At 42.9% G+C, this 26,071-nt stretch overlaps 1 protein-coding gene across 1 annotated transcript; it reads left to right on the forward strand.

The window, feature by feature from the left end:
- rp1l1b (rp1 like 1b) lies at positions 1-24,315 on the forward strand. The gene is made up of 4 exons (XM_057822923.1): positions 1-88; positions 6,122-6,630; positions 11,447-11,600; positions 11,673-24,315. Exons 2-4 carry the CDS (start codon positions 6,220-6,222, stop codon positions 21,947-21,949), a joined length of 10,842 nt encoding a protein of 3,613 aa, XP_057678906.1. The 5' UTR covers positions 1-88; positions 6,122-6,219; the 3' UTR covers positions 21,950-24,315.
- The last annotated feature ends 1,756 nt before the right edge of the window (positions 24,316-26,071 follow it).

Below are 26,071 nucleotides of genomic sequence, written 5' to 3' on the forward strand. Positions count from 1 at the left end.
CAGACGCTCACGACGGACACTCAAACGTCTTGTGGAAGTTTTGGGCTCATATTGCATCGCTCATTTCGGGATTAGCGGCATGGAGCAAGTAAGTTGATACACACTATTGTATGATTTGACAAAATATGGAACATTGACTATGTCAGTCATGCAATATTGTTTAGAATGTTTCATTGTTTTGAGCTTAATTCTATTTACAATATTTGTTATTGGGCAATTTTATTTAAACATATTGTAATGCTATAAAAGAGTAATGTATGTTATTTTTCATCTTATTTTTCAATGACATAGATCATTACAAAGATAAAAATTTTCAAAATAATGCAATATAAAATGATTGCATTTTGAATGCACGCTTATAAAGATAAATGAGCACTGATAACAATTTGCAAATAACATTTTGATGTTTTTAGAATGTGAAAGAAATGATTAAAAAATGAAAATAATTTTTAAAAATACATACAAAAAAAACTAACAGTAATAATTCAATTAATAAAAAAAACATCTAAAAAAAATGATTAAAAACCTGAAAAATCTGAATTGTTTTATTTTTTAATTTAACACAAAAAAGGACCCTGTTTTGAATGTAAAAAAGATAGGGAAAAAAGGAAAAATTGACGAAAGATTTCAACGAGAGATTGTGCTGATGGTGGATAAAGAACTTCAACTGACATCCAAACAAGTTCAAGCTGTCCCACAGTCCAAGGGTAAAACGGTGTCAACCCGTACTATCCGTCGGCGTCTGAATGAAAAGGGACTCTATACCCAGGAAGACCCCACTTCTGACCCAGAGACATACAAAAGCCAGGTTGGAATTTGCCAAAAATTACCAAAGAAAGCCAAATACGTTTTGGTAGAATGTTCTCTGGTCAGATGAGACAATAGTATAGCTTTTTGGGGAAAAGGATCATAATAGGGTTTACAGGAAAAAAAACTAGGCCTTCAAAGAAAGAACATGGTCCCCATAGCATAACATGGTGGAGGTTTCCTGATGTTTTGGGGTTGCTTTGCTGCCTCTGGCACTGGACTGCATGACCTAGTGCATGGCATTATGAAGTCTGAAGACTACTAACAAATTTTGCAGCATAATTTAGGGCCCAGTGTGAGAAAGCTGGGTCTCCCTCAGAGGTCATGGGTCTTCCAGCAGGACAATGACCCAAAACACACTTCAAAAGCACTAGAAAAATGGTTTGAAAGGAAGCACTGGAGATTTCTAAAGTGGCCAGCAATGAGTCCTGACCTGAATCCCATAGAACACCTGTGGAGAGATCTGAAAATGGCACCCTTCAAATCTCAGACCTGGAGCAGTTGGCCAAAGAAGAATGGTCTAAAATTCCAGCAGAGTATTGTAGGAAACTCATTGATGGATACCAGAAGTGGTTTTTCACAGTTACTTTGTCTAAAGGTTATGCTACCAAGTATTAGGATGAGGGTGCCAATACTTTTGTCCGACCCATTTCTGGAGTTTTGTGTAAAATGTAGGGCTGTCAAACGATTAAAATTTTTAATCGAGTTAATTACAGCTCAAAAATGAATTAATCGTAATTAATCGCAATTCAAACCATCTATAAAATATGCCATATTTTTCTGTAAATTATTGTTGGAATGGAAAGATAAGATACAAGATGGATATATACATTCAACATACGGTACATAAGGACTGTATTTGTTTATTATAACAATAAATCAACAAGATGGCATTAACATTATTAACATTCTGTTAAAGCGATCCATGGATAGAAAGACTTGTAATTCTTAAAAGAAAAATGTTAGTACAAGTTATAGAAATTTTATATTAAAACCCCTCTTAATGTTTTCGTTTTAATAAAATTTGTAAAATTTTCAATCAAAAAATAAACTAGTAGCCCACCATTCTTTATGTCAATAATTACTTACACAATGCTCATGGGTGCTGAAGCCTATAAAATCAGTCGCACCCAAGCGCCAGCAGAGGGCGGCAAAACTCCATAAAACACAACAAGTGAGCGTTTTACTGTACTGTCATTTAAATCTGTCTGAGCGGGGCATCTGCGTTAATTGCGTCAAATATTTTAACGTGATTAAGTTAAAAAATTAATTAACGTTAACACGATAGTTTTGACAGCCCTAGTAAAATGATAATGATTTTTTTTTTTTCATTCTCTTTTGTGTTTTTTCATAGCAAGCAAAATAAATGAAGATATTACTACCAAAGCATTAGAAATTGCAATCATTTTCTGGGAGAAATTCAGTATTATCTGACAGAATTGAAGGGCTGCCAATACTTTTGACCAGTAGTGTACACCTAGGAGGGGACAAAAGTTCATTAGTGTTACTTCTGTTGGAAATCTTGTACCATTCAAATGATTTTGTCTGATAGTACTTGACAACATGAATACTCAGGCACCGCATGGTGTTGGCACCAAGGGAATCCTCGCGTTTGCAAGTATTTTAAGCACGGAAAACACGCTAATACAATTCAAGGAACAACAGCCAAAGCCGTTCTTTAAAAGTGTCAGTCAAGCTTGGCCTATTTTGAACGTCTCCAGGATCGGCCGCCATCCATAAAAACCTCCCGCGGTCCGCCATTCTTTCCCATTTCCCGATATTCACGCCTTTTAGCGTTAATCTTCCGCTTTTTGTTTTTTGACCTGTTATTTAAAGGAACGCGAAGGATTTCGTTATCGTTGTCTTCATTTACACCTTCGTCGGCGTGGGACAGTCACGCTCGCCTGTCGGTTATGCTTACGTTGTTTTTTTGTGTTGTCAACAATAATGTAATAATCCTGTAAATAAAGGCCAGAGAGTGGAGAGTAAAACCCTGTGATGAAAATTTACCATGTAAAAAAAACATTTTTTTTTTTTTTTTTTTTTTTTTAGCTCATTGGCTGCCATTGATGGCACTCGACGTCCACTCCATTTGGACCGCCCCCTCCCAGACTAAATTGATTGGACATCGAGGGCCGTCAATGGCACAGAATGATGATCATGAGCAAAGAATTAGTTAAAGATAGAATAATCTAGCGGAAAATATCGCCATTTATTTATGAGTACGATAGTGCTGTACGATCGGGGACGCCGGCGCCCCCTGGGCCATAACGTCTGTTGTACTCATCAAAGCAACGTCATTTTTTGACCAGCATAAAAACGAATAGTAGCTTTTTCATTAAACACCAGATGGCAGCACTTCCACATCATATTTAAAATGAGCTTTCTCGAAGCGACTGGGAAATCCAATCGAAGTTCGTGTTGGTGGCCGCCATCTTGCATCCGCGAGGTTTCATATCACATTTTTGCTTTAATAATCCATTTTTCTCACAATTACATCGACAAAATGGCATCACGACGACAAGGCAGGAGTAGAAGAGGTGTAGAACACCAGTTGAAGAGCATCAGGCGAGTAGAAACAGTGAATTATGTCCAGTTTGAAGATGAGTCCCCAGAAAGACAGCAGGGCCGAGAACCAAAAGTGGTATTTGCCATGTGGCAAAATGGATTTTGCCATGAGGCTTTTTTTTTTTTTTTGCAATGTGGAAAAATTGATTTTACCATGTGGCATTTTTTTTGCCATGGAGCAAAACTGATTTTGCCATGTGGCATTTTTTTTCCCCAAGTGGCAACATTGATTTTGCCGCGTGGCATTTTTATGCTATGTGGCAAAATTGATTTTGGCATTTGGCATTTTTTTGCCATGTGGCAAAATTGATTTTGCCATGTGGCATTTTTTGGTATGCGGCAAAATGGATGTGCTGTCGTGTAAAGTGTAAGGTCTAAAACAGAGGTGGGCAAACCGGTCCTCAAGGGCCGCAGTGGGTCCTGGTCTTTGTTCCAACTGACCCAGCACAGATAGTTTAACCAATGCTGTTTCAGCAGAAATGCGAAGCACCTGACAGCAATCGACTGATTGCACTTGTAAAACAGCAGATTGGTGAAAAGGTGTCCTCTTAATGGGTTGCAACAAAAAACCACACCCACTGCGGCCCTTTGTGGAATAGTTTGCCCACCCCTGGTCTAAAATCACAACTACACGTTTTTCTGCCATTCAAAATGAATAGAAAATTTGGACGTGCACAGCCGTCAATGGCATAGCCTGACTTGGGTGCCATTTGAATGTCAATGCACTGTAATGGTAAGTGTATGGTCAAAAATCACAGCCACACGTTTTTTTTCTGCCATTTAATATGAATGGAAAATTTGGACGTGCATAGCCGTCAATGGCATGGCCGCGCACGGCCTGCAAAATTCCATATACCCTGAAAAATGCCAAATACCAAAAAGAAAATATGCCACAAACCAAAATCCATTTTGCCACATACCAATTAAAAAATGCCACGTCAAAATACATTTTGCCACATCGCAAAAAAAAATGCCGCATGTAAAAAAAAATGCTTCATGGCAAAATCAACTTTGCCACACGGCAAAAAAAAAAAAAAAAAAAAAAGCCACATGGAAAATTCCATTTTGCCACATGGCAAAAAAAAAAAAAGCCAAATGGCAAAATCCATTTTGCCAAATGGTAAAAAAATGCCACATGGCAAAATCAATTTTGCCACATGGCAAAAAAATGCCATATGGCAAAGAAAAAATGCCACATGGCAAATACCACTTTTGGTTCTCGCTGTCTCTCCAGAAAGAGGGGACATGGATTTGGAGGAATAGAGTTTGATCAACAATGACATTGATCCCCTCCAAAAAAGTAGAAAAATGAAAAAATTGCCATTTATCATGAACGCACCCCTCCCAGATGTAAAAGATGAAGTTTCATTTCATTGAAATGAATAGAAAATGTTATTTTTCATGTTTCATGACAAACTTGTCATGGTCCTGAAAGATAATCATTCACGACGAATGAGTAAATGATAGAATAATCTGCCAAAGGTTTTTGTGGCTAATTCATGATTTTTGATAGTTTGTTCTGTTGATTTTTTTTTAGATTATTGCAATTTTGCGATTAATCCATAATTTCTACAACCCCCACAAAAACGAAATAACCAGATTTGTAGAACACCCAGATCATGAAAAATCCAAGTCCAAATGGATTGGACTTCTATTGCTGTCAATGGCACTGACTGACTATGAATGTGTAAACAATAGATTAATACATGAATTTGACGTCGACTGCTGTCAATGACATTATGAATGCGAAAGTGACAGATTAATCTGTCAAAGGTTTTTGAAGTTAATTCATGAATTTGATAATCTTTAGAAGAAAAAAAATGAGATCAATTGCAATTTTGCGATTAATCCATAATTTCTATAACGCCCTCCAAACCAAAAATGAAAAACCCAGATTGTAGAACACCCAGTTAATGAAAATTCCAATTTCAAATGAATTGGACGTCTATTGCTGTCAATGGCACTGACTCACTATGAATGTTTAAATGATAAATTCCTGAATTTGACATCAAGTGCTGTCATTGGCACAATGAATGCGAAAAGAATATATTAATCTGTCAAAGGTTTTTGAAGTAAATAAATGAATTTGATAGATTAATTTGTTGAATTTTTTTAGATTAATGCAATTTTGCAATTAATCCATAATTTCTATGGGTAGGGATAAGGGTTTACCTGACCTAAACCCTAACCAAATCCTAACCTAAACCCTAACCCCCTAAACCCTAACCCCCTAAACCAAAAATGAAATACTCAGATTGTTGAACACCCATATCATGGAAATTGGAAAAAAATTGAAGAAAATTGGACATCTATTGCTGTCAATGGCACTATGAATTCGAAAATGATAGATTAATCTGTCAAAGGTTTTTGAGGTCAACTCATGAATTTGATCATCTGTTTAAATATTTTGTGATTAATGCAATTTTGTAATTAATCCTTAATCCCCCCCCCCCAAAAAAAAATTCTGAAAATTCTTAATCCAAATGGATAGGACGTCAATTGGTGTCAATGGCACTATGAATGCGAAAATGATGACAAAAATTTTGCAATTAAATAATTAATTCGCTACATTAATCTATCTAATTTTTAAGATTAATCTAAATTTGAGATTAACTCATTGGCTGATAGACGTCCAATTCAACATTCGTTCATTGGCCCCTCCCAGTCAAATTAGATTGGACGTATATCGCCGTCAATGGCAGTGAAACATGAGCATTCACCACAAGCCTCCCACTTTGTCTTCCAGTCTAGGATGATTCAAGGGCTGTGCGACCTCTACAGAAGAGCCCGTCGACGCTCGAAGATGTCGGTCAACTGATCCGCGAGGAAGGCCGACGATCAGCCATGTCCTCCCACAAACGCAGCTTTCAATGCTTTAACGCCGTCCCGGCTTCCCGCAAGCACGGCGCCTGCAGGCTCCCTCGCATCCCCCGCCCGGACGCCGGCGACTCGGCGGACCACTACCTGTGCTCCGAGTGTCGACACGCGCGGGTCTTGGAAGCGCTGCGCTCGCAGGTGTCTCCGCCGTGTCCCTACGAGCACCTCCTTCACCACTGCCACCGGCGGCCGAGCAGGCCCGACGAGCCCCCGCCTCGCGCCAAACGGCTGGTCTTGGTCAAGAACAGCGAGCCGTCCTTCAGGAAAAGCGTCGCACTTCAGCGGAAGGGCCTGAGGAGCTTTGGTCTGTTCCTCGAGGAGGTCTCGGAGCTCATGGGCTACCACGTCAGGAAGTTGTATACCCTGGACGGACACAAGGTGAGGTGAAAATTGGGACTTTTCCTGATTTTTTAATTAGATGCTCAACCTTTTTGTGACTGCATTACTTTGAGAGGACGGGAGAAGATTAGGAATGTTGCGAAAATGAGATTAGGGTGGCAGCCATCCTGAACTGAAAATTCCGTAAGGAGGGATGCGTTTTCCATGTAAATGCCCTAATCAGTTCCAAGCCCGTCTAATTCAGACATATATCTTTAATAGAGCACAAAAATGCATCAAAACATGTAACAAATACATGTTACAATTAGATTATTGCACAATACTGGTTTCGTCGTACATGACTGACACTCAAAGGGCTTTACATTGCATTATTCTTTCACTCCGCACTCAATGGCGGTAAGCCACTACTGTAGCCACAGCTGCCCCGGGGCAGTCCGACAGAAGCGAGGCAGCCAATCCGCGCCATTGGCCCATCCGACCACCATCAGACTAACTCGTTCTCACATACGTTTGTAAGTAGAATTACCACTATATTGTGGTAGCTAGTAAAAGAGGGAAATTGATATTGAAAACACCTATTGACGGAAATGGACGTCATATCCATATCAACTATGACGGGCTACATTCGCCCCCCCGGTCAGTGTTGTCACTAATGCGTTAATAATGCGTTATTGAAATCTGATTACTTTCTTTCAGTAACGAGCAATCTAACGTGTTCATTTTTCCAAATCAGTAATCTTGATTTAGTTTCCTTAATGTCTGTGCATTATTATGTCGTTATTGCCTCATATTGTATATAAAATGAAGAATATTGTAGTCATGTACGACGAGCATTTTGAACAGAAAATGTTAGAAACGTCCCCAATACGCGTTCGTTTCCATGGTAACCGCTCATGGTTACTTCCCATTGTGGTCTCGGGTCACATTCGCTAAGTGTTTTGGGACATGTGAGGATCACGGGTCCACATTCGAGCTGGGTGCAGCCACCTGTTGAGATGTGCGAGGTAACGTTGATCTGTGTGCGTCCATGAATGTACGTATTTTTCCTTCATTCTGGAGGGTTCCAGCGATAGGTTGGAGCCGCTACATGCGCGGCCATTTCGTAGCTTTGCCGTTGCAACGGCGGGTAGTCATCGGCGAGCATTGTTTACATGTGTTGCACATTTATGCCGTGAGGTGACAGAATAGAATAGAATAGAATAGAATAGAATAGAATAGAATAGAATAGAATAGAATAGAATAGAATACAATAGCCCTGACATGCCTCTACAAGATCACGTGGACAATGGGTCCGCCTTTTTAAGAAGGGGGACCGAAGGGTGTGTTCCAATTATAGAGGGATCACACTCCTCAGCCTCCCCGGTAAAGTATATTCAGGGGTGCTGGAGAGCAGTGTTCGTGGGGAAGTCGAATCTCGGATTCAGGAGGAGCAGTGTGGTTTTCATCCCGGCTGTGGAACAGTGGACCAGCTCTACACCCTCGGCAGGGTCCTCGAGGGTGCATGGGAGTTCGCCCGACCAGTCTACATGTGTTTTGTGGATCTGGAGAAGGCGTTTGACCGTGTGCCTCGGAGAGTCCTGTGGGGGGTGCTCCGGAGTACAGGGTAGCGAGCCCCTTGGTAAGGGCTGTTTGGTCCCTGTACGACCGGTGCCAGAGTTTGGTCCGCATTGCCGGCAGTAAGTAAAATTTGTTCCCAGTGAGGGTTGGACTCCGCCAAGGCTGCCCTTTGTCACAGATTCTGCACATCATTTTATGGACAGAATTTCTTGGCGCAGCCGAAGCATTGGGGCATCCGGTCTGGAGACCTCAGCATTGCATCTCTGCTTTTTGCAGATGATGTGGTGCTGTTGACTTTATCAAGCCGTGAACTCCAACTCTCACTGGAGCGGTTCGCATTCAAGTGTGAAGCGGTCAGGATGAAGATACGCACCTCCATATCCGAGACCATGGTTCTCAGTCGGAAAAGGGTGAAGTGGCCTCTCCGGGTCGGATGGGGTCCAAGTGAAGGAGTTCAAGTATTGTGGGTTCTTGTTCACGAGTGAGGGTAGGAGAGAGCGGGAGATTGACAGACGGATCGGTGCAGTGTCTGCAGTACTGTGGACTCTACACCGGTCCGTAATGGTGAAGAAGGAGCTGAGCCGAAAGACAAAGCTCTCTATTTACTGGTTGATCTACGTTCCTACCCTCACCTATGGTCACGAGCTGTGGGTCGTGACCGAAAGAACAAGATCCCGGATACAAGCGTCCGAAATTAGTTACCATTGCAGGGCGTCCGGGCTCTCCCTTAGAGGTAGGGAGAGAAGCTCGGTCATCCGGGAGGGACTCCGTGTCGAGCCACTACTTCTCCGCGTTGAGAGAAGCCAGCTGAGGTGGCTCGGGCATCTGGTTCGAATGCCTCCTGGACACCTCCCTGGAGAGGTGTTCCGGGCATGTCCCACCGGCGGGAGGCCCCGGGGACGAACCAGGACACGCTGGAGAGACTATGTCTCTCGGCTGGCCTGGGAACGCCCTCGGGATCCCGCCGGAGGAGCTGGTTGAAGTGGCTGGGGAAAGGGAAGTCTGGGCTTCACTGTTAAAGCTGCTGCCCCAGCGACCCGATCCAGGGGCAAGCAGAATATGATGGATGGATGGATGGATGGATGGATGGATGGATGGATGGATGGATGGATGGATGGATGGATGGATGGATGGATGGATGGATGGATGGATGGATGGATGGATGGATGGAGAATAGCTTTTTTTTGTTATTATACAGTTGTACAATGATATTAAGGAGCATCTCCTTTTACAGTGCAGAACAAGTAAAATTCCCAAAAGTGACTTGCAAGAATAAAAGTATAAAATCTAAATAAATATAAAATGTGTATGAGGTCGTCCTATGTTCAGGCAGTGCAAATAATTGAAGTGAGGTAGCAACAGTTGACAGTGAAGGCATTGAATATTGCACATTAATATTGCACGTAGATAAGTATTGCACATACAATATGTGTGCATAGAAGTTGAGTAGCAGCAGTTGACAGTGAGGCATTGAATATTGCAGATCGTAAGTATAGGCACATAGTATATTGCATGTAAATGAGCATTAGCATCTTTGGGTTGTGTTGTAAGTCCGACTGAGTGTAGTGCTTAGTTGCTGCCACGTCTTGTGGCCAAATTGAACGCGTGTGTGTCCAGCATATTTCCAGGTTGTGCGTGCGCTAAGGTTGCCACCTTTCAGAAATATAAACAAGGGACGCCCCCCTCGCACCCAAAGCTGTACAGGCGAAAAAAACAGGGACATCACCAAAACTCCTAAAATAGATAGAAACATATCTATTTATACTGTACATATTTTGTATTGGTTCAATATGGAATGCACCTTTGTGTTTATTGCATTGTGTAATTCATTCTTGCGTTGTTGATTATTGTGTAGTCAATTTGCGTGGTTTTACATTGGCACTGATATGCTGTTAACGCCTAAACCCTAACCCGAAATTCAGAGTTTTTGACATTAGGCTTAATCTTCCAAGTTAGCTGGGGTCTAATTATTCAGTGGGGTTGATTTCAGCTAATTCCATGCAGTTTGTCAGTCTTTTTTTTTTAGTTTCAGGATCGGAGTGGCTAAGCTAGCGCGAGTCAACGGTGTTGAAATCAACTCCATCGACTAATTAAACCCCCGCTACTTCGAAGATTAAGGTTTATGTGAAAAATTCAGATCTTCCCCTTCAAAATAATTATCGGAAAGTACATGCAATTACATTTTTCTGTTGTCATTCTTATGTTGAGGCAGCAAAGGGAGACAAATTTTACTTTGACAATAAAGTAATCAGTAAAGCAACTAGATTACTTTTTTGAGGCGTACTCAGTAATCAGTAATTAAATTACTTTTCTATGTAACTGTGACAACACTGCTCCCGGGCAAAATGGATTGGACGTCCAGCACTGGCATTAGCACTTAACCATGAGCATTCACAGCTAATCCTCCCAGTTTAAATGAATTTGACATCTATTGTTGTCAATGGCAGGCACTGAATTTTAATTTGTCTTCAGCCTTTTGCCTTGTGCAACACAGACCAATATTCAAACGCTCTCAGTTTATCACAAAAGGGGCAATTAATTATGTTCACTGTGCTTGCGTATCGCGATTAATCTACAGTCACTGCAGCGAGCATTTCAGGTCTAAAAAAAATGCTTTGCCATCAGAACGCAACCATTTTTTAAAACATATATTGTCAGTGGGTTTCCAAACCGTATTTATAAAAAGTAGCTCATTACAGCCAATGCAAGAGCCGACACACTCAGTGAGCTATTTATTGGTGTGGTCTGTTTAATTAGGCCAGACAAAACAAAGTCATTGTGTTCACTTGCGCCATCAAATCAGGTTAATCTGCTGTCAAACAGAGGGATTATATTTGAAATCGCATTGTTGTGACATTGACGTAATGCCTTACCCTTCCATGTATCTTTAATATAATAATTCAAGGATATCGTAAGAATTTATTACATGGTGAGATAATGCAAAACCCCTAAAAATACTTAGATTGTCTCCCTTTCAACACCAAAACAAATGCAAACATCCATCTCTTGTCACGATGGCACCCATAGGACGCGCATGACAAAGCTTGCCGTTGTGCTGACTAAGGTTGGCTCGCTGGACCGCACCGTCATCTGCAAGGGTTCCTCGGATTATCCTGGATTAAGACATTTATCTTTGGCAGGGATGAGAGGGACTCAGCGGCACGAGGAGCCAAAGCATGAACTGTTCTCTTATAGGCAAACATATCTCAAAGTAAGCCTTGTTGGCCAACAACCGGGACTAGCAACACGTTGCAGGACATCGTGTTCTTAAAAATAATGATTTGCGTTGGTGTTGCAGGTGGAAAATGTTCAAAGCGTCATCCACTGCCCCAATGTTCTGGTCTGCGTGGGACGAGAACCTACCCATCCCTCCATTTTGGAGAGATTTCGTAAAACCGACGACGAGAAGCTGCCAAAGCTGAACGCCAAGGCAGGATCGACTGTTGACAACGGTAAGAAAATGACTTAAAACTTTAAGAAAAGTACTTTTTAAAACTTATTGTTTGTTTTCTTTCCAAACCTAGGAAATGGAGTTCAAACAAAACTAACATCCTCCAACAAATCCATGAGGAATTCAGTGTCTTCTGATAAATCACTTCCGGATGGAAACGAATCTCCGGATGATGTCGGTTCTGCACCGCCTACCGCTGAAGGAACGCCTGAGGATGATGTCGAAAAACTAGTCCGCGTCAACAAAGACGGAAGCTTGTCCATGAAGATGAAAGTCCGCTTCCGGCTAGACAACGACGAAACCTTACTTTGGTCCACCGAATTGAGAAAATCTTCCAATAAAGCCATCGAGCACTCCGAGGAGCTAGCTAGCAACCGAAACTGCTCCGAGAACTTTTCCAGCCACCAGCCGGTGGAAGCGTATGTGACGAGGCGCCACCAGAGGAACTCACAGTGCTCTCGCTATGCTCACGCCTACGATATCTGGACGAACACAGGAGGCACGCAGGGAGATAGTTGCGGCGTTCCGACCTCCAGCTCGAGTGCCTCCTCGTACACGGTGGTCTCCAGGAAGACCCTGGTTCAGAGATCGAGCGAAGAACAAGTGGTGGAGCAAGAAACATGTGTTGAAGCCTCTGAAAGCATGGAGTACTGCACCATCCGTGCTAATTCCGAGCAAAAAGAAGACCCTGGAGCTGCTAGTAATAGTGACAACGCATCACCGAGTGTGACAAGACCACATTCACAAAGTGAGAAACCCGATCAGGAGGAACCCACAGAGGGTGCTGGACCAGATTTGTCAAGAAAATCGTCATCAGCATCCGGTGACACAAAGTGTTCTGGCAAGATTAGAAAATCTAAAAAGTCCTACGCCTGTTACTGTGCAACATCCAAGGATGATCGAGAAATGAATCCAGAGGAATCGGAGAAAGTGGAAAGACAACAGAGTGCCACGTCGGAGAACTCAAAAGATGAAGAAGGGAAACGATCCAAAAGTGCCATGTCAGCTCAATCAAATGCCTCAATTAAAAACGAACCAGATGTCTTAGAAGGTGACGAAAGACCATCGACTCAAACGTCAGTCCAGTCTGAGGTACAAAGTGAACAGTGTCAATCAGAAAAGCAAACTGCTGAAGAAAGACCAGCAACGGGTCAATCTTCTAAATCCAAGACATCAGCCACATCACGAAGTTCAGCTCATATGGATGAGGAAGAACATGCCACAGAAATAGATGAAGAACCAAGTGAGAGCGGGATTGGACAAAGAACACAAAGCCAAACGTCTGGATCGAAAACACCCGAACAAGGTGAATCCATGATAACCGAAGAGGTACAAGACAGACCGTCAAGTGTCCGGTCCTCTGTGTCAAACGTTAGTGAAGTTACTCAAGAAAGATCCGCAAGTGCCGTGTCAGCAACATCTGGAAAGTCAAAAACCTCTGAACTTGATGGAGATGTGAACTCGGTTGTATCCTCGACATTAAACGTGAGGTCCAGACAATCGAAAACCCCCGATGCTGATTACGTGTCAGATACCACAGAGGCAGCTGAAGATAGACCGCAAAGTGCAATCCCATCTGTAAAATTGGCAAGTTCTGGCCAATCAAAATCATCTGAACAGCCAGATGGAGGAGTCGACAACGAGGGCGGTATTGACGCAGAAGTCGAGGAGGAAACACCCGGTTCTGATGAAGTCAAGGAACATTCTAGCAACCAGAGTGACTCTGAAGCAAGGCCTCAAAGTGCCGTGTCAGGAAAAACAACAAAATCGGAATCTTCTGCAATATCCATCAAGTCTAAAGCTTCTGAACAACAAAACTGCAGCAATGTCGAAACAGCAGACAGGGCAGAAAGTGTCATTTCTGCTAAATCAGATTTATCTAAAAGATCTTCAAAAGCCGAAGTATCTCAGGAGGAAGATACCTGCGAAGAAGAAAACTTGAGATCGCCAAGCATCCTGTCAATTAAATCTGCTAAATCGAGCGTCTGTTCAAAGTCGAACGAGGACGAGCGGGAACCCAGTGTGAAATCTGAGCGATCAGCTACGTCGGCCAAATCGAAGCGTTCTGCTAAATCAAGTGCATCCAAAGCCAGTGAGGTTCCAGCTGTGGAGTCTCCACTGAACGGTCCTTCAAGAGCGACAAGTGCCATGTCAGCAAAATCCCACATATCAGTAAAGTCAAGCAAATCTGGAGGTTCTACTAAGGTTCCTGCAGAAGACCAATCGCACTGCTCTGAGGACAAAGAACCCGAACAAACAGAAGAAAGACCATTAAGCTGCACATCTGCTCAATCGATACAGTCCCACATTTCAGCTGAGAGATCGGCCAGTGCTTTGTCGGCAAAATCTGCAAGAAAATCTGCTAAATCAAACGCCTCAGAAATTAGCGTTCCCGACGAAAATGTGGGAGAGGAACGTGACCAAAGAGGTCAGAGTGCAATGTCAACCAAAACTGCCAACTCAACCCATTCTCTGGATCCCGATGCAGAAGACAATGAAGAGAGGGCACTAAGCAGCAAGTCAGTTCAGTCAGGAAGATCTGCAAAGTCAGATGTTTCAGCAGCAGCCGCCTGCGTGAATGATAGGATTTCTAATCACGGAGCTGATTCTCCACTTGAGGAACCAAGTGAGCGCATATCAATAAGCTCATTATCCGTTAAATCAAGTAAATCAGATCGATCCGGAAGGTCAAAACACTTATCTGAAGTGCCAAGACCAAAGTCACATGCTTCAGAGACATCCAGTGTGTCAAAGGCTGTAACTGAAGAAGTCCAAAGTGTGATTTCTGACCATCGAGCTGATTCTCCACTTGAGGAACCAAGTGAGAGCATATCAATAAGCTCATTATCCGTTCAATCAAGTAAATCAGCTCGATCCGGAAGGTCAAAACACTTACCTGAAGTGCCAAGACCAAAGTCACATGCTTCAAAGACATCCAATGTGTCAAAGGCTGTAACTGAAGAAGTCCAAAGTGTGATTTCTGATCATGGAGCTGATTCTCCACTTGAGGAACCAAGTGAGAGCATATCAATAAGCTCATTATCCGCTCAATCAAGTAAATCAGCTCGATCCGGAAGGTCAAAACACTTACCTGAAGAGCCAAGACCAAAGTCACATGCTTCAGAGACGTCCAATGTGTCAAAGGCTGTAACTGAAGAAGTCCAAAGTGTGATTTCTGATCATGGAGCTGATTCTCCACTTGAGGAACCAAGTGAGAGCATATCAATAAGCTCATTATCCGTTCAATCGAGTATATCGGCTCGATCTGGAAGGTCAAAACACTTACCTGAAGAGCCAAGACCAAAGTCACATGCTTCAGAGACGTCCAATGTGTCAAAGGCTGTAACTGAAGAAGTCCAAAGTGTGATTTCTGATCATGGAGAAGAATCTCCACTGGAGGACCCAAGCGAGAGCATATCAATAAGCTCACTGTCCGTTCAATCAAGTAAATCGGCTCGATCCAGTAGGTCGAAACGCTCAGCTGAAGTGCCTAGGCCTAAGTCACATGCTTCAGAGATAACTGAAGAAGTCTCCAGCAGAACAGCGAGTAAACTATCTGCCAAATCTGCAAAGTCTATCCATTCCAAAGTCTCAGCGGAAGAAAACACGTCAGATCACAATCAAGCAGAGAGAGCGTCAAGCAATGTATCAATCAGATCGGCAAAATCTGAAGTTGTATCTGAAACATCTAGAGACATTTCTGAGGTCGTGAGTGAACAGAGCGTGGAAATTTCCGAAGTTACGAATGAAGAACGAGTGACTTCAGGGCAATCGGTTGCGTCAGATCGATCAAAAGAGTCCAAACCAGCTGAAGAAATCTCTGAATGCACTGAAAGTGATTTGGTCCAATCACAGGCTTCAGGAGTCACTGAAGAAGTGTCTGACTGTCTTGTGACTTCAGAAAGAGTTGCTAGCTCCTTGTCTGCAAAGTCAGTTACGTCCGAGCACTCTGCAAAGTCAAAGACATCCGCGATTTCTTCATCACCTAAAGCCAATGAAACGGAATCAGAGAATAACGGGGAACCTGAAGAGAGAGCAGCAAGCAAAGCATCTGCAAAGTCAGACAGAACAAATGTATCTGAATTACTGAGTGCATCTGCTTGTGAGATTCCTTCAGAAGAAAATGCTGAGAATGAAGAGGAAATAACACAGAGGCCTCGGAGCGCTGTATCAGCTAAATCGTCCAGATCTGCCAAATCAGCAAAGTCAAAATCCTCACTTACAGAGCATGAAAACGATGACAACATGGAGAGAGCACCAAGCAATACCTCTGGAAAATCAACTAAATCCAGGAAGTCAAATTCTTCAGCCGTATCAAAAAAGTCTAAAACCATTGAAGATGTTTCTAATGTTGATGACTCTGAAGGAAGAGCAAAGTCTGCTGTCTCATTGTTGTCTGGCGCCTCCAAATCATCTTTACAACCTCCAACTGAATGTGAAGGAGAAAGTGAAGAAGTAAGAACACACAGTGCGATGACGGGCAGGTCAAAGACATCAAATGTATCGGACAGGACCCGCGTTGAAGAAAAGCAGGAGACGTCAGGTGCGTTGTCAGTCAAATCAAATCGGTCTTCAAGAAGCAGAAACTCCGGAAAAGCCTCGAGTGAACCTCGTGACGCATCTGATACAAGAACTAAAAGCGTAATGTCAAATGTGTCAGCCAAATCCAAAAAGTCAGATGTTCCTGTCGTGGCAGTTGAGGAATCTGAACACAGAGCATCCACGGCCATGTCATCCAAGTCTAAAACATCAGCAACATCTGAAGTTCTGGAAATGAAAAGCAAAGGATCAGCAAAATCTGTCAAATCCAAGAAAACGGATGCTTTAGAGAATGAAGAGGATGAAAACCAAGCAAAATCTATCCCTGATATTTGCGAGACTCAAGCCAACGGAGATGAGAGCGCTGAGCAAGAACCGAATGGTCCTAAAGACGCTGTAGACAAGCCAACGGAAACTGACGAGGATGCTCTTGTTCCGTCGAGCCTGCCAAACGCTTCCCTAACGGAAGTCGTCAACGAGTGGCTGAATAAAATACCGCCGGATGGAGAGCTGTTTGATATGGAGGAGCTCAATAGCAACGTGGTAGAAGAAATCAACGGCGACTCTACAGCTGAGAATAACATAAACGGACTGAATGACGAGAGTGGCGTTTCTGACAATGAATGTCAGAAAACATCAGCGGAATCAAAAGCTGAAAATCGTGGGGACGTTGACGCAAAGATATTTCACTCTACAGTTCAGGTGATGAAAGTCCTACTCAACCCAAAGCTCGACAGATGCAACAGTCTACCAGAGGTTTCTCCTGCGTACGGACGAAAACTAAGCACTTCGGCCACAGGTCTCTTTGATTGCCTCGCGAAGTTGCAGTTAATAGACAGCGACCCTAAAAACGCAGATGAAAAATGTGAGCGATACAAAGCGCTCATGGACATTCTTCGGTCTCTGTGGCTTTGCGGCACGATAGAAAACGAAGTTGTGTTAGAAGAAAAAGCCGACCGGCACTCTGACAAGGATTTTAATCACGGATCGTCCTCTGGCGTGGATGTTAACAGCGGCTCCACAGGTTCTGGAAAGAGCAGCGATGGTAGAAACCAACCAAAAAACCTTGCAGGTACACAAGACAAAGCACAGGAAGTCCACCAGAATGAAGAAGCAGGTGGAGCAGAAGAAGAACAAACACAAGAAGGCACCCCAAAGGAAGATCCATCAACCAATGAGACTATTAGAAGCAACGACAGTCCACGAGAACTCTGTGACAGCCCATCATCTACTAACAAGTGCTCAGAAACTGGTCAGAGGCTTGAAACAGACGCCGTTTCTGAGAGTCCAGTACTGTCGAATAAACAGCCATCGCAAGACCCCGATCCTGTGTGGGTCCTCAGTTTACTAACCAAAATAGAAAAGCAGTTCATGACTCATTACGTCAATGCGATGAGCGAGTTCAAAGACCAGTGGAACATCGATGATAACGAGCAGTTTGATGTGATGATAAGCGAACTTAGAGATGAAATTCACAGGCGCATTCAAACGAGTATAAACAGAGAACTGGGTAAGATTAAAGGTCGGGCAGGCCTGCCGAGACCACCCAAAGAAGCAAAGTCCAGACCTTCGACCACCCAGACTGATGAGAGGAGACGAAGGCTTAGGATGAAAACCAGACGGTCGGGCAGGAGTGATGATTCGGCGACGAGCAGCATTTTTAGCGACCTGCGTGGTGAAAACGAGGACGAAAACTGCCCATGCGACTCATGCATTAATAAGAAACTGTCACGGGGGACTCGACTTCCGGCAGAAATACTGAATACTGCCCCAGTTCTCATGGACTTTGATTTAAAGAAGATTCTTCAGATGAGAAATGATGATCCTTCTGAGGAATTTCTAGCCAACAGTCAAGCAAAAGCAGCAGCAGCATCACTTGTTGGACAGATCCTCGATCACGCTGTTAAAGAAGCAGTGGAAGATGATGTAAATGAGACGGACGATATGTTTGCAGAACCAGAAAAAGAAACTGAAGTCGAAGATAAAGATGAAGAGGCCATTTCTGAAAATGATCCATCAAAAGATAGTGAGTGCGCAGTCTCGTGTGCAGCTGAAGATGAAGATCAAGCAAAGGAACTGGCTGTTGAAGACATGTTACAAGAACTTGAAGAAGATGGAGATGATAAGGCCAATGAAACTCCTACTTGCAGTGGGGATGAAAGTGATGATGCATCCACCATGAAGGGCTCAAATACTGAGGATGAGGTACAGGCTGAAAATGTGATGACTGAGGAAGCTGGAGATGATGAAGATCCAGCGCAAGAAGATGCAGAGGCCGCTGTATCTATGGAAGATGAAGAAAGAGGAATTGAAGCTGAAAAGGAGGAACCTCCTGGTCCAAGTGCTGATGAGAATGATGACCCAGCTACCACGAATGAATCAAATGAAGACGACGAGCCGGACAAGGATGAAGATGCACCACAAGAGGCCACTATCACAGCTTCAGAGGAAGAAAAGACACAAGAAGATGAAGACGGGGCAGAAGATGTCAAGAACTCAAATGAAGATGCAAATACAGACGATGAGGTTTCTGCGGCTGAAGATGGAGAAGATGAAGTTGTAGAACTAGAGGTCGCCACGGAATCTACAGGTGTAAAACAATCTGAGGCTGACGAAGAAGAGGAAAAAAAGTCTCCTGTTACGAATGGAGATGATAATGATGCTGAGGTTCCACAAACCACCGAAGATGATGATGCAGCAGCCGCATGTGAACAGGAAGAAGCAGGAGAAGAGGACGATGGTCAAGAGGAGACTCTTGCTACAAGTGGAGCTGAAGATGAAGATGCTGTAGCAGATGAAATAACGGATGAAGAGGTTCCCGAAACCGCCGAAGATGAAGATGTAGCACCAGAGACGGCTTCCATTAAAGGTGAATCTGACGAAGGAGAAGTGAGTGGTGAAGAAGAGCCTTCTGCCACAAGCGGTGCAGAAAATGATGATCAGAGTGCGGCAGAAGACGGGGTGATGACTGAAGAGGTATCTGAAACAGCCAAAGATGAAGATGCTGAAGAGGGAGCTACGAGCGAGCCTGAATCTGAGGTGGACAAAGAACCAAGAGCCAGTGGTGAAGAGGAGACTCCTGTCACTAGCGGAGATGAAAATGATGGTGCTACTTCAAAAGAAGATGACACAGCCATGGAGGTTGACGACGTTTCTGCGGAAGCTGAAGATGACAATTCATCCTTAGTGGACACCAAGACAGCCACGAGTGAGGATGAAGCAAAGGAAGTTGAAGAAGGGACAGTCAACGAAGATCAGAATATTTCTTGTACCAGTGGAAATGAAAACGAAGATGCTGACGATGAGAATACTACAGAGAAGGACTTGTCAGCCACGAGCCAAGACGACGCCAAGGACGAGACTGCTGGAGACGAGGCAACTCTACCTGATGGAGAAGAGGAGGATGCCGAAGAAGCAGATGAGACATCCACCTATAATCAAACCTCTGATCAAGCAGAGGATGAGGAGGGAGGGACACTCACTGCAGATGAGGGAGGAGATGACGAGGTTGTCGAAAAGTCCGTGGATGAAGAAGATCCAGATGAAGAGCCAGGTGAAGAGACTGTAGGAGTAGAACATGCCACTGAAAGTCAAGAAGACTGTGAAAAATCAGAAGATAACGATCTGGATGACACCACGGCAAACGCAAGCGAACATGAAGAAGACGAGGTTGCGGACAGAACTGAGGATGATGGTGGTGAAGACGATGCTGAAGAAGATCTGGATGCTAATGAAGGTGCCGATGAAGAGTCGGCATTGTCTGAAAAAGAATCTGAGAACACCTCTAAAGACGAAGATGCAATTACTAATGAATCGGCGTCTGAAGAGCCAGAAGCAGAAGAATCAGGAGGAACTGATGATGAAGAAGCATCAGGTGGTGGTTCCACAGAGGCTGCTGTAGAAGAGGAGGGAGGAAACAACGAAGAACAGGAAGATGAAGTTGGAGGAGAAGAACAAAATGACACGGGAAAGGACGATCAAGATGAGAACAATGACGAAACGAATATCGATACTTTGGAAGCATCTGAAAAGGAGGAGGAAGAGCCCGAAGTCACCAATGTTGAAAGTCAAGAAGATATAAGCGATCTGGGGGCAGAAAATCAAGAACCCAATGAACCAAGTGAAGAGGGAGAAAATGAAGATGACGATGAAAAAGAGGAGGAACCCGAGGTGACCACTGAAGACGTTCAGGATGATGTGACGGATCAGGAAGCTGAAAATGAGGAAAACAATGACGCAAGTGAAGGAGATCAAGATGAAGAAGAAACAAACAAAGACACTTTGGAAGCATCTGAAAATGAGGACGAAAAACAGATCAAGGATGAAAGTAACGAAGATGGAAGTGAACTGGAATCAGAAAACCAAGACGGCAACGAAGCAAGTGAAGGAGACAATGAAGATGGCGATGAAAAAGAGGAGGAACCCGAGGTGACCACTGAAGACGTTCAAGATGATGTGACAGACCAGGAAGCTGAAAATGAGGAAAACAATGACGCAAGTGAAGGAGATCAATCAAATACAAATGACGATCAAGATGAAGAAGACACAAACAAAGACACTTTGGAAGCATCTGAAAATGAGGACGAAGAACAGACCAAGGACGAAAGTAATGAAGATGGAAGTGAACTGGAATCAGAAAATCAAGACAGCAACGAAGCAAGTCAAGAAGGAGACAATGAACTAGACGAAGATCAAGAAGAAGAGGAAGAACCCCAGGTCTCCAACAACAACGATCCAGATGGTGTTACCGATCTGGGAGATGAGAATCCGGAAACCAACGAAGCAAGCGAAGAAGACCCCCCGAATGATGATGACAACCAAAATGAAGAAGAACCAAATGGGGAAACTTTGGAAGCATCTGAAAAAGAGAAAGAAGAACCCGACGTGACCAATGAGGAAGACAATGAAAAAGACGCTGATCAAGAAGATGAAGAACCCGAAGCGAGTCCAGAAAACAACGATGATCCAGATGAGGCAGCTGATCTGGGAACTGAAAACGAGGAAGCCGATGAAGCATGTGAAGAAGACCAACCCAATGATGATGCCCTCCAAGATGAAGAAGCAAATGGAGACACTTTGGAAGCATCTGAAAATGAGATGGAAGAACCTGAAGTGCCCAACGAGGAAGATCCAAATGAGGAAAACGACGAAATAAATGATGATCAAGAAGAGGAAGAAACTGAAGTGAATCCAGATAACGAAGATCTGGATGAGGTAGCTGAACTGGGAACTGAAAACGAGGAAAACGATGAAGCACGTGAAGTAGACCAAACAAATGATGAAGACCACCAAGATGAAGAAGAAGCAAATGAGGAGACTTTGGAAGCGTCTGAAAAAGAGATGGAAGACCCTGAAGTGGCCAATGAGGATGAACCAAATGATGAAAACGAAATAAACGACAAAGCTGAAGAAGACGAAGAACCTGAAGTGAATCTAGATCAGAACGAAGAGCTGGATGAGGTGGTCGAGTTGGGAACTGAAAACGAAGCTGGCAAAGAAGGACTACCGGAAGATCGAGACGGCAAGGAAACAAACGAAGGAACCTTCGACGCCTCTGAAAAAGACGCACAAGAACGCAATTCCGCCGATCAGGGCGATTCGGCGGATGGCGAGGACGAAGCGGAATCCGATGACGGTGAAGACGAAGCGGACGATGAGCGTGACTTCATCCCTGGCAAACCGGCCAATCAGGTGTCTGCTAACACTGGCGTCGAGGAAATGTCAACGTTAAAAGTAAACGCTGCTTTGAAAAAAGCCAAAGCTGAATCCGAGGATGGCGTCTACGCGGACGGCGAAGACTCCGACGCGTGAACTTTAACGGCAAGTGGGACATGGGATGCAGTCTTGGGGTGGTCCTTGGTGGACCCCTTCACTGTGTATACCTCCACTATATTCAAGCAGCACAACCCAAGACCTCCATGATGAGGCAGCTACATATTACATCAGCTCGTTGAGGCAACAGACTCAATCAAAAAACTAAAAAAAAAAAAAAAACATGTTTGAGAACTGTACTCAGAGTTAAGCTGAAACTGTTTAGATTGTTTTAATGAATCCGATTTGATGGCCAATGAGTATATATTTTTTGCACATATGTAATCAGTAACTTCATTTTTCCGTCCTTTTAAAGTTTCGGTTCCAATTTTGAGAATATAATACTGTATATGTTCTAGTTAACTTGATATTTTTAAAAAGTTAACATCAGGCTGATATCGTAGCCAAGTATGTATGAAAACTATGAAAGAGGTAGGTGGTACCTCAAGTTGATGTAAAAAGCACAGTTTGTCTGGAAATAAAAAGCATATGCACTTTAAAATACTTAACTGCAGTCATTATTTTAACAAAAAAGTAAATTGAAGAAGTGTGCATTGAATTCTCGGGAGTCATTTAAAGGAACACTTTATAACTTTTCAGTTTTGGTTGACTTTAGCGATGCCGGCGGACAAAAGCGGTAGTGTTTCACCTTAAAGTGCCTGTGACAGCATAAAAAAAATCTTAAATATATATACTGATACTGTACAATAAACACATTAAGCTGAATAAATACAAAAAAAAATCCTTAAATTCCGGCGAGAGAGAAAAAAAAAAAGACAGAAATGAAGCATTATTTGTCCAAAGAGCATGAGTGCCCTCTTGTGGAGAAAATAGTTCCTAGTTTGAATAGTGAATAGTTATTTTGTATATACTATAATTAAAAGAATCACGTCTCCGGTTTTCCGTGGTCAATCGGAGACAAATAACAACTGGGAGAGAGGTTAAAATCCACGCTTTCGAGTAATGTTGAGGGCAGCGCTCTATATCAAATACTTCATTTTTTACAGTGCTTTAAAGACACCACATGATTGAATAGGTTGGCATGAAGATAGAACGGCAAGCTTGCTTCTGGTTGGGTGTAATGGAGTCATGTGATTATTGTTGCGACGTCTCGGTGAAATCGAGTGAGCTTCTCTTAGCATTGCTGGCTAAAAAAAGAATAAATCTAATATGTACTGTAGAAGCGGAAAAATGTAAGAGTTTTTTTCTTCACAAATCTACTCAAGTAAAAGTAAAAAGTAGGGCTGTCAAACGATTAAAATGTTTAATCAAGTTAATTACAGCTTAAAAATTAATTAATCGTAATTAATCGCAATTCAAACCATCTATAAAATATGCCATATTTTTTTGTTGGAATGGAAAGATAAGACAAGACGGATATATACATTTAACATACGGTACATAAGTACTGTATTTGTTTACAATAAATCAAGATAGCATTAACATTATTAACATTCTCTTAAAGTGATCCATGGATAGAAAGACTTGTCGTTCTTAAAAGATAAATGTTAGTACAAGTTATATAATTTTATATTAAAACCCCTCTTAATGTTTTCCTTTTATTAAAATTTGTAAAATTTTCAATCTAAAAATAAAAAAGTAGCTCACCATTGTTGATGTCAATAATTACACAATGCTCACTCATGGTAGTAACCCATAAAATCAGTTGGACCAAAGCGCCAGCGGAGGACGCCAAACACCAAAAAACAAGTAACAAACGGACATTACACTGTACTGTCATTTTAATCTGTTTGAGCGGGACATGTGCGTTAATTGCGTCAAATATTTTAACGTGATCAATTTAAAAAATTAATTACCGCCCGTTAACGCGATATATTTGACAGCCCTAGTAAAAAGTATAGCTTAGTAAAACTACTTTTAGAAGTACATTTTTATCAAAAAGTTACTCATGTAACGGAGTACATGTAACACATTACTAACCACCTGTGGTGTTGCTTTAAATCGATAGTTAACATTCTTGGACCCACAATGAACTACATGCTGGCTCCAATTAACATTGAACAATAACCTACAAACCCCATTGGGTCCGACTTACATTAAACCTGGACCCACAAAATACTACAGTACTAGTACAGTATATTCTATTCTAATTACATCATATTACTAGAAAAATGTTCACCCCTTTTGACCTAATATTTGACCAAAAACTTCGCATGAAATCCCTTTTACAAATGTATACAAGGTTCTTTTCATATACACATCATTCACATTTAAATGGACTATTTGTGAATTTTAGAGTTAATTTAAAATCATTTTCTACCATTCGATCACTGCCAGCCCCCCAGTCAAATTGGATTGGACGCCTATCGCCGTCAAGGGCAGTGAAACATGATCAGTTCATGAGTTCAAGACTCGCGGTGGTTTCGCGGTGCCCGCCTGCTTCTCAACTCGGGGACTTTGGCCTCGACGCAGGTCGCCGGCTGAGTGCCGGTGGGTTGGGGTTTGCGGAGGTGGTTGGTGGGCCGGGTGGGGGTGGGGGGGGTCGTGGGGGCCAGTGGCACGTCCCCTCCTCCCTTCCCTGAAGGTCAGTTAATGGGGGCACAGACGGTTCATGGGACCACCCTGGGTCCCGGGTGGATTGCGGTGGCCCCCTTGCCAGAGGTGCGGGAGGAAAATGGGCCACGCTGGCTCATCTCCCGATTGGCTAGGACAGGCCGTGGCCCTGGGGCGGACCCTGCGCAGCATTTCCACTTGTCTGCAGGACAACCACACATCTGATGGGCTTCACGCATGACTGAGTGCAATTTGACACACTCAAGTAGAGAAACTGTCAGCGCCAGGATTAGCGATCAGGCAGCATAGAATAGGATATCAACATATCCACACTTACAAGTGATTCATACGGTGATTAACATAATATTTTAACTGACTGCGGCAGCAACGCTGTTTCACCGAGCCTCCGCCTAGTCTCCACTTGGCAAAATTTACTTTTCTAACCCACTTAAGACTTGCAAGTCACTGTTTTAATATTTATGGTCCTGATTGGGATGGGCCAAAAGCTCGTGGTGTTATGTTCGTGAGCTTACAAGCATGCATACCATGCATGAACTGCAGGTGGCAGTCGCGAGTAAAAGAATGCAGCGAAAGACCTTCAATTAATTGCTTTTGCTGTCCTGCTCATCACTTTTCCACTCGGGTTCAAATTAGAAGGGCAGAACCGACAACATGTTTAAGTAGCTGAAGAGTGACACTGTTTTTGTTGTGTTTGTTTGACACTGCGGTAGCCTGGAAGCGCCGCCCAGAGTGCATTGCCTCGTCAACAGCAAAGTTAACTCATTTGCTCCCAAAAACGTATGAATACATTCTATTTTTAATTGTTTCAGTGTCCCAAAGACGTATTTATACGTCTTTTACGTTTTTTTTCCCATAAAAGACATCTCTGGGTCCTGATTCAACTGAGCTCCAAAGCACAAAGCTGAAAATCCATTTTAAAGCAATAAAACTGGTCACTGCAGGGCAGTAGCGCATTTGGAAAGACCCACAACCCGATTCAATGGCGATGAACGGCCGGGCCGCACGGTCGGCGCGCCGGCGGAAGGATGCCAGGCGGCGGACGACCTAGCAGAACAACCGGGACCACCAGTGCAGCGGAAGATACCGTTAGACTCAAAAAAAAAAAAAAATCCATCTTTATGAGACAGGCAGCTATGAGGGAAAAGTTTACCCGGCTGTCGCGGCAACAACAGCGTCATCTCTCAGTTAGTTATGTGTAAATAAATTGTTACTTTGCTATCAAAAGCTGTATTTGTCTTGTTCTTTATGATATTTTGTAAAAGGAAAACATTATTCAGATATCCGGAATGTCACTAAAGCAAAAAATTGCTGTGTTAAAGTCAAAGTTATATTTGAAATGTATGCAATCGCAAAAAGCTCAATTTCTCAGTTTTTTTCATCAGAAATTGGAAAATTGCTCAAACTAAGCCATTTTCTAATGCTGATTTCTAAAGAATGGAAAAAGATATGAACTTACTTTTTTTCCTGCCGAAAGAAGAGAGTCTAATCTTTCTTTTGGTGGATGTTTATATAGCAATAGAACAGAATTTTCTTTGGGCTTTGCAAAATCAGTCAAAATCCAGTAAAATGGCCGGGAGCGAAGGGCCT

Source organism: Corythoichthys intestinalis, chromosome 19, assembly GCF_030265065.1.
Source record: "Corythoichthys intestinalis isolate RoL2023-P3 chromosome 19, ASM3026506v1, whole genome shotgun sequence".
Classification (NCBI taxonomy): Eukaryota; Metazoa; Chordata; class Actinopteri; order Syngnathiformes; family Syngnathidae; genus Corythoichthys; species Corythoichthys intestinalis.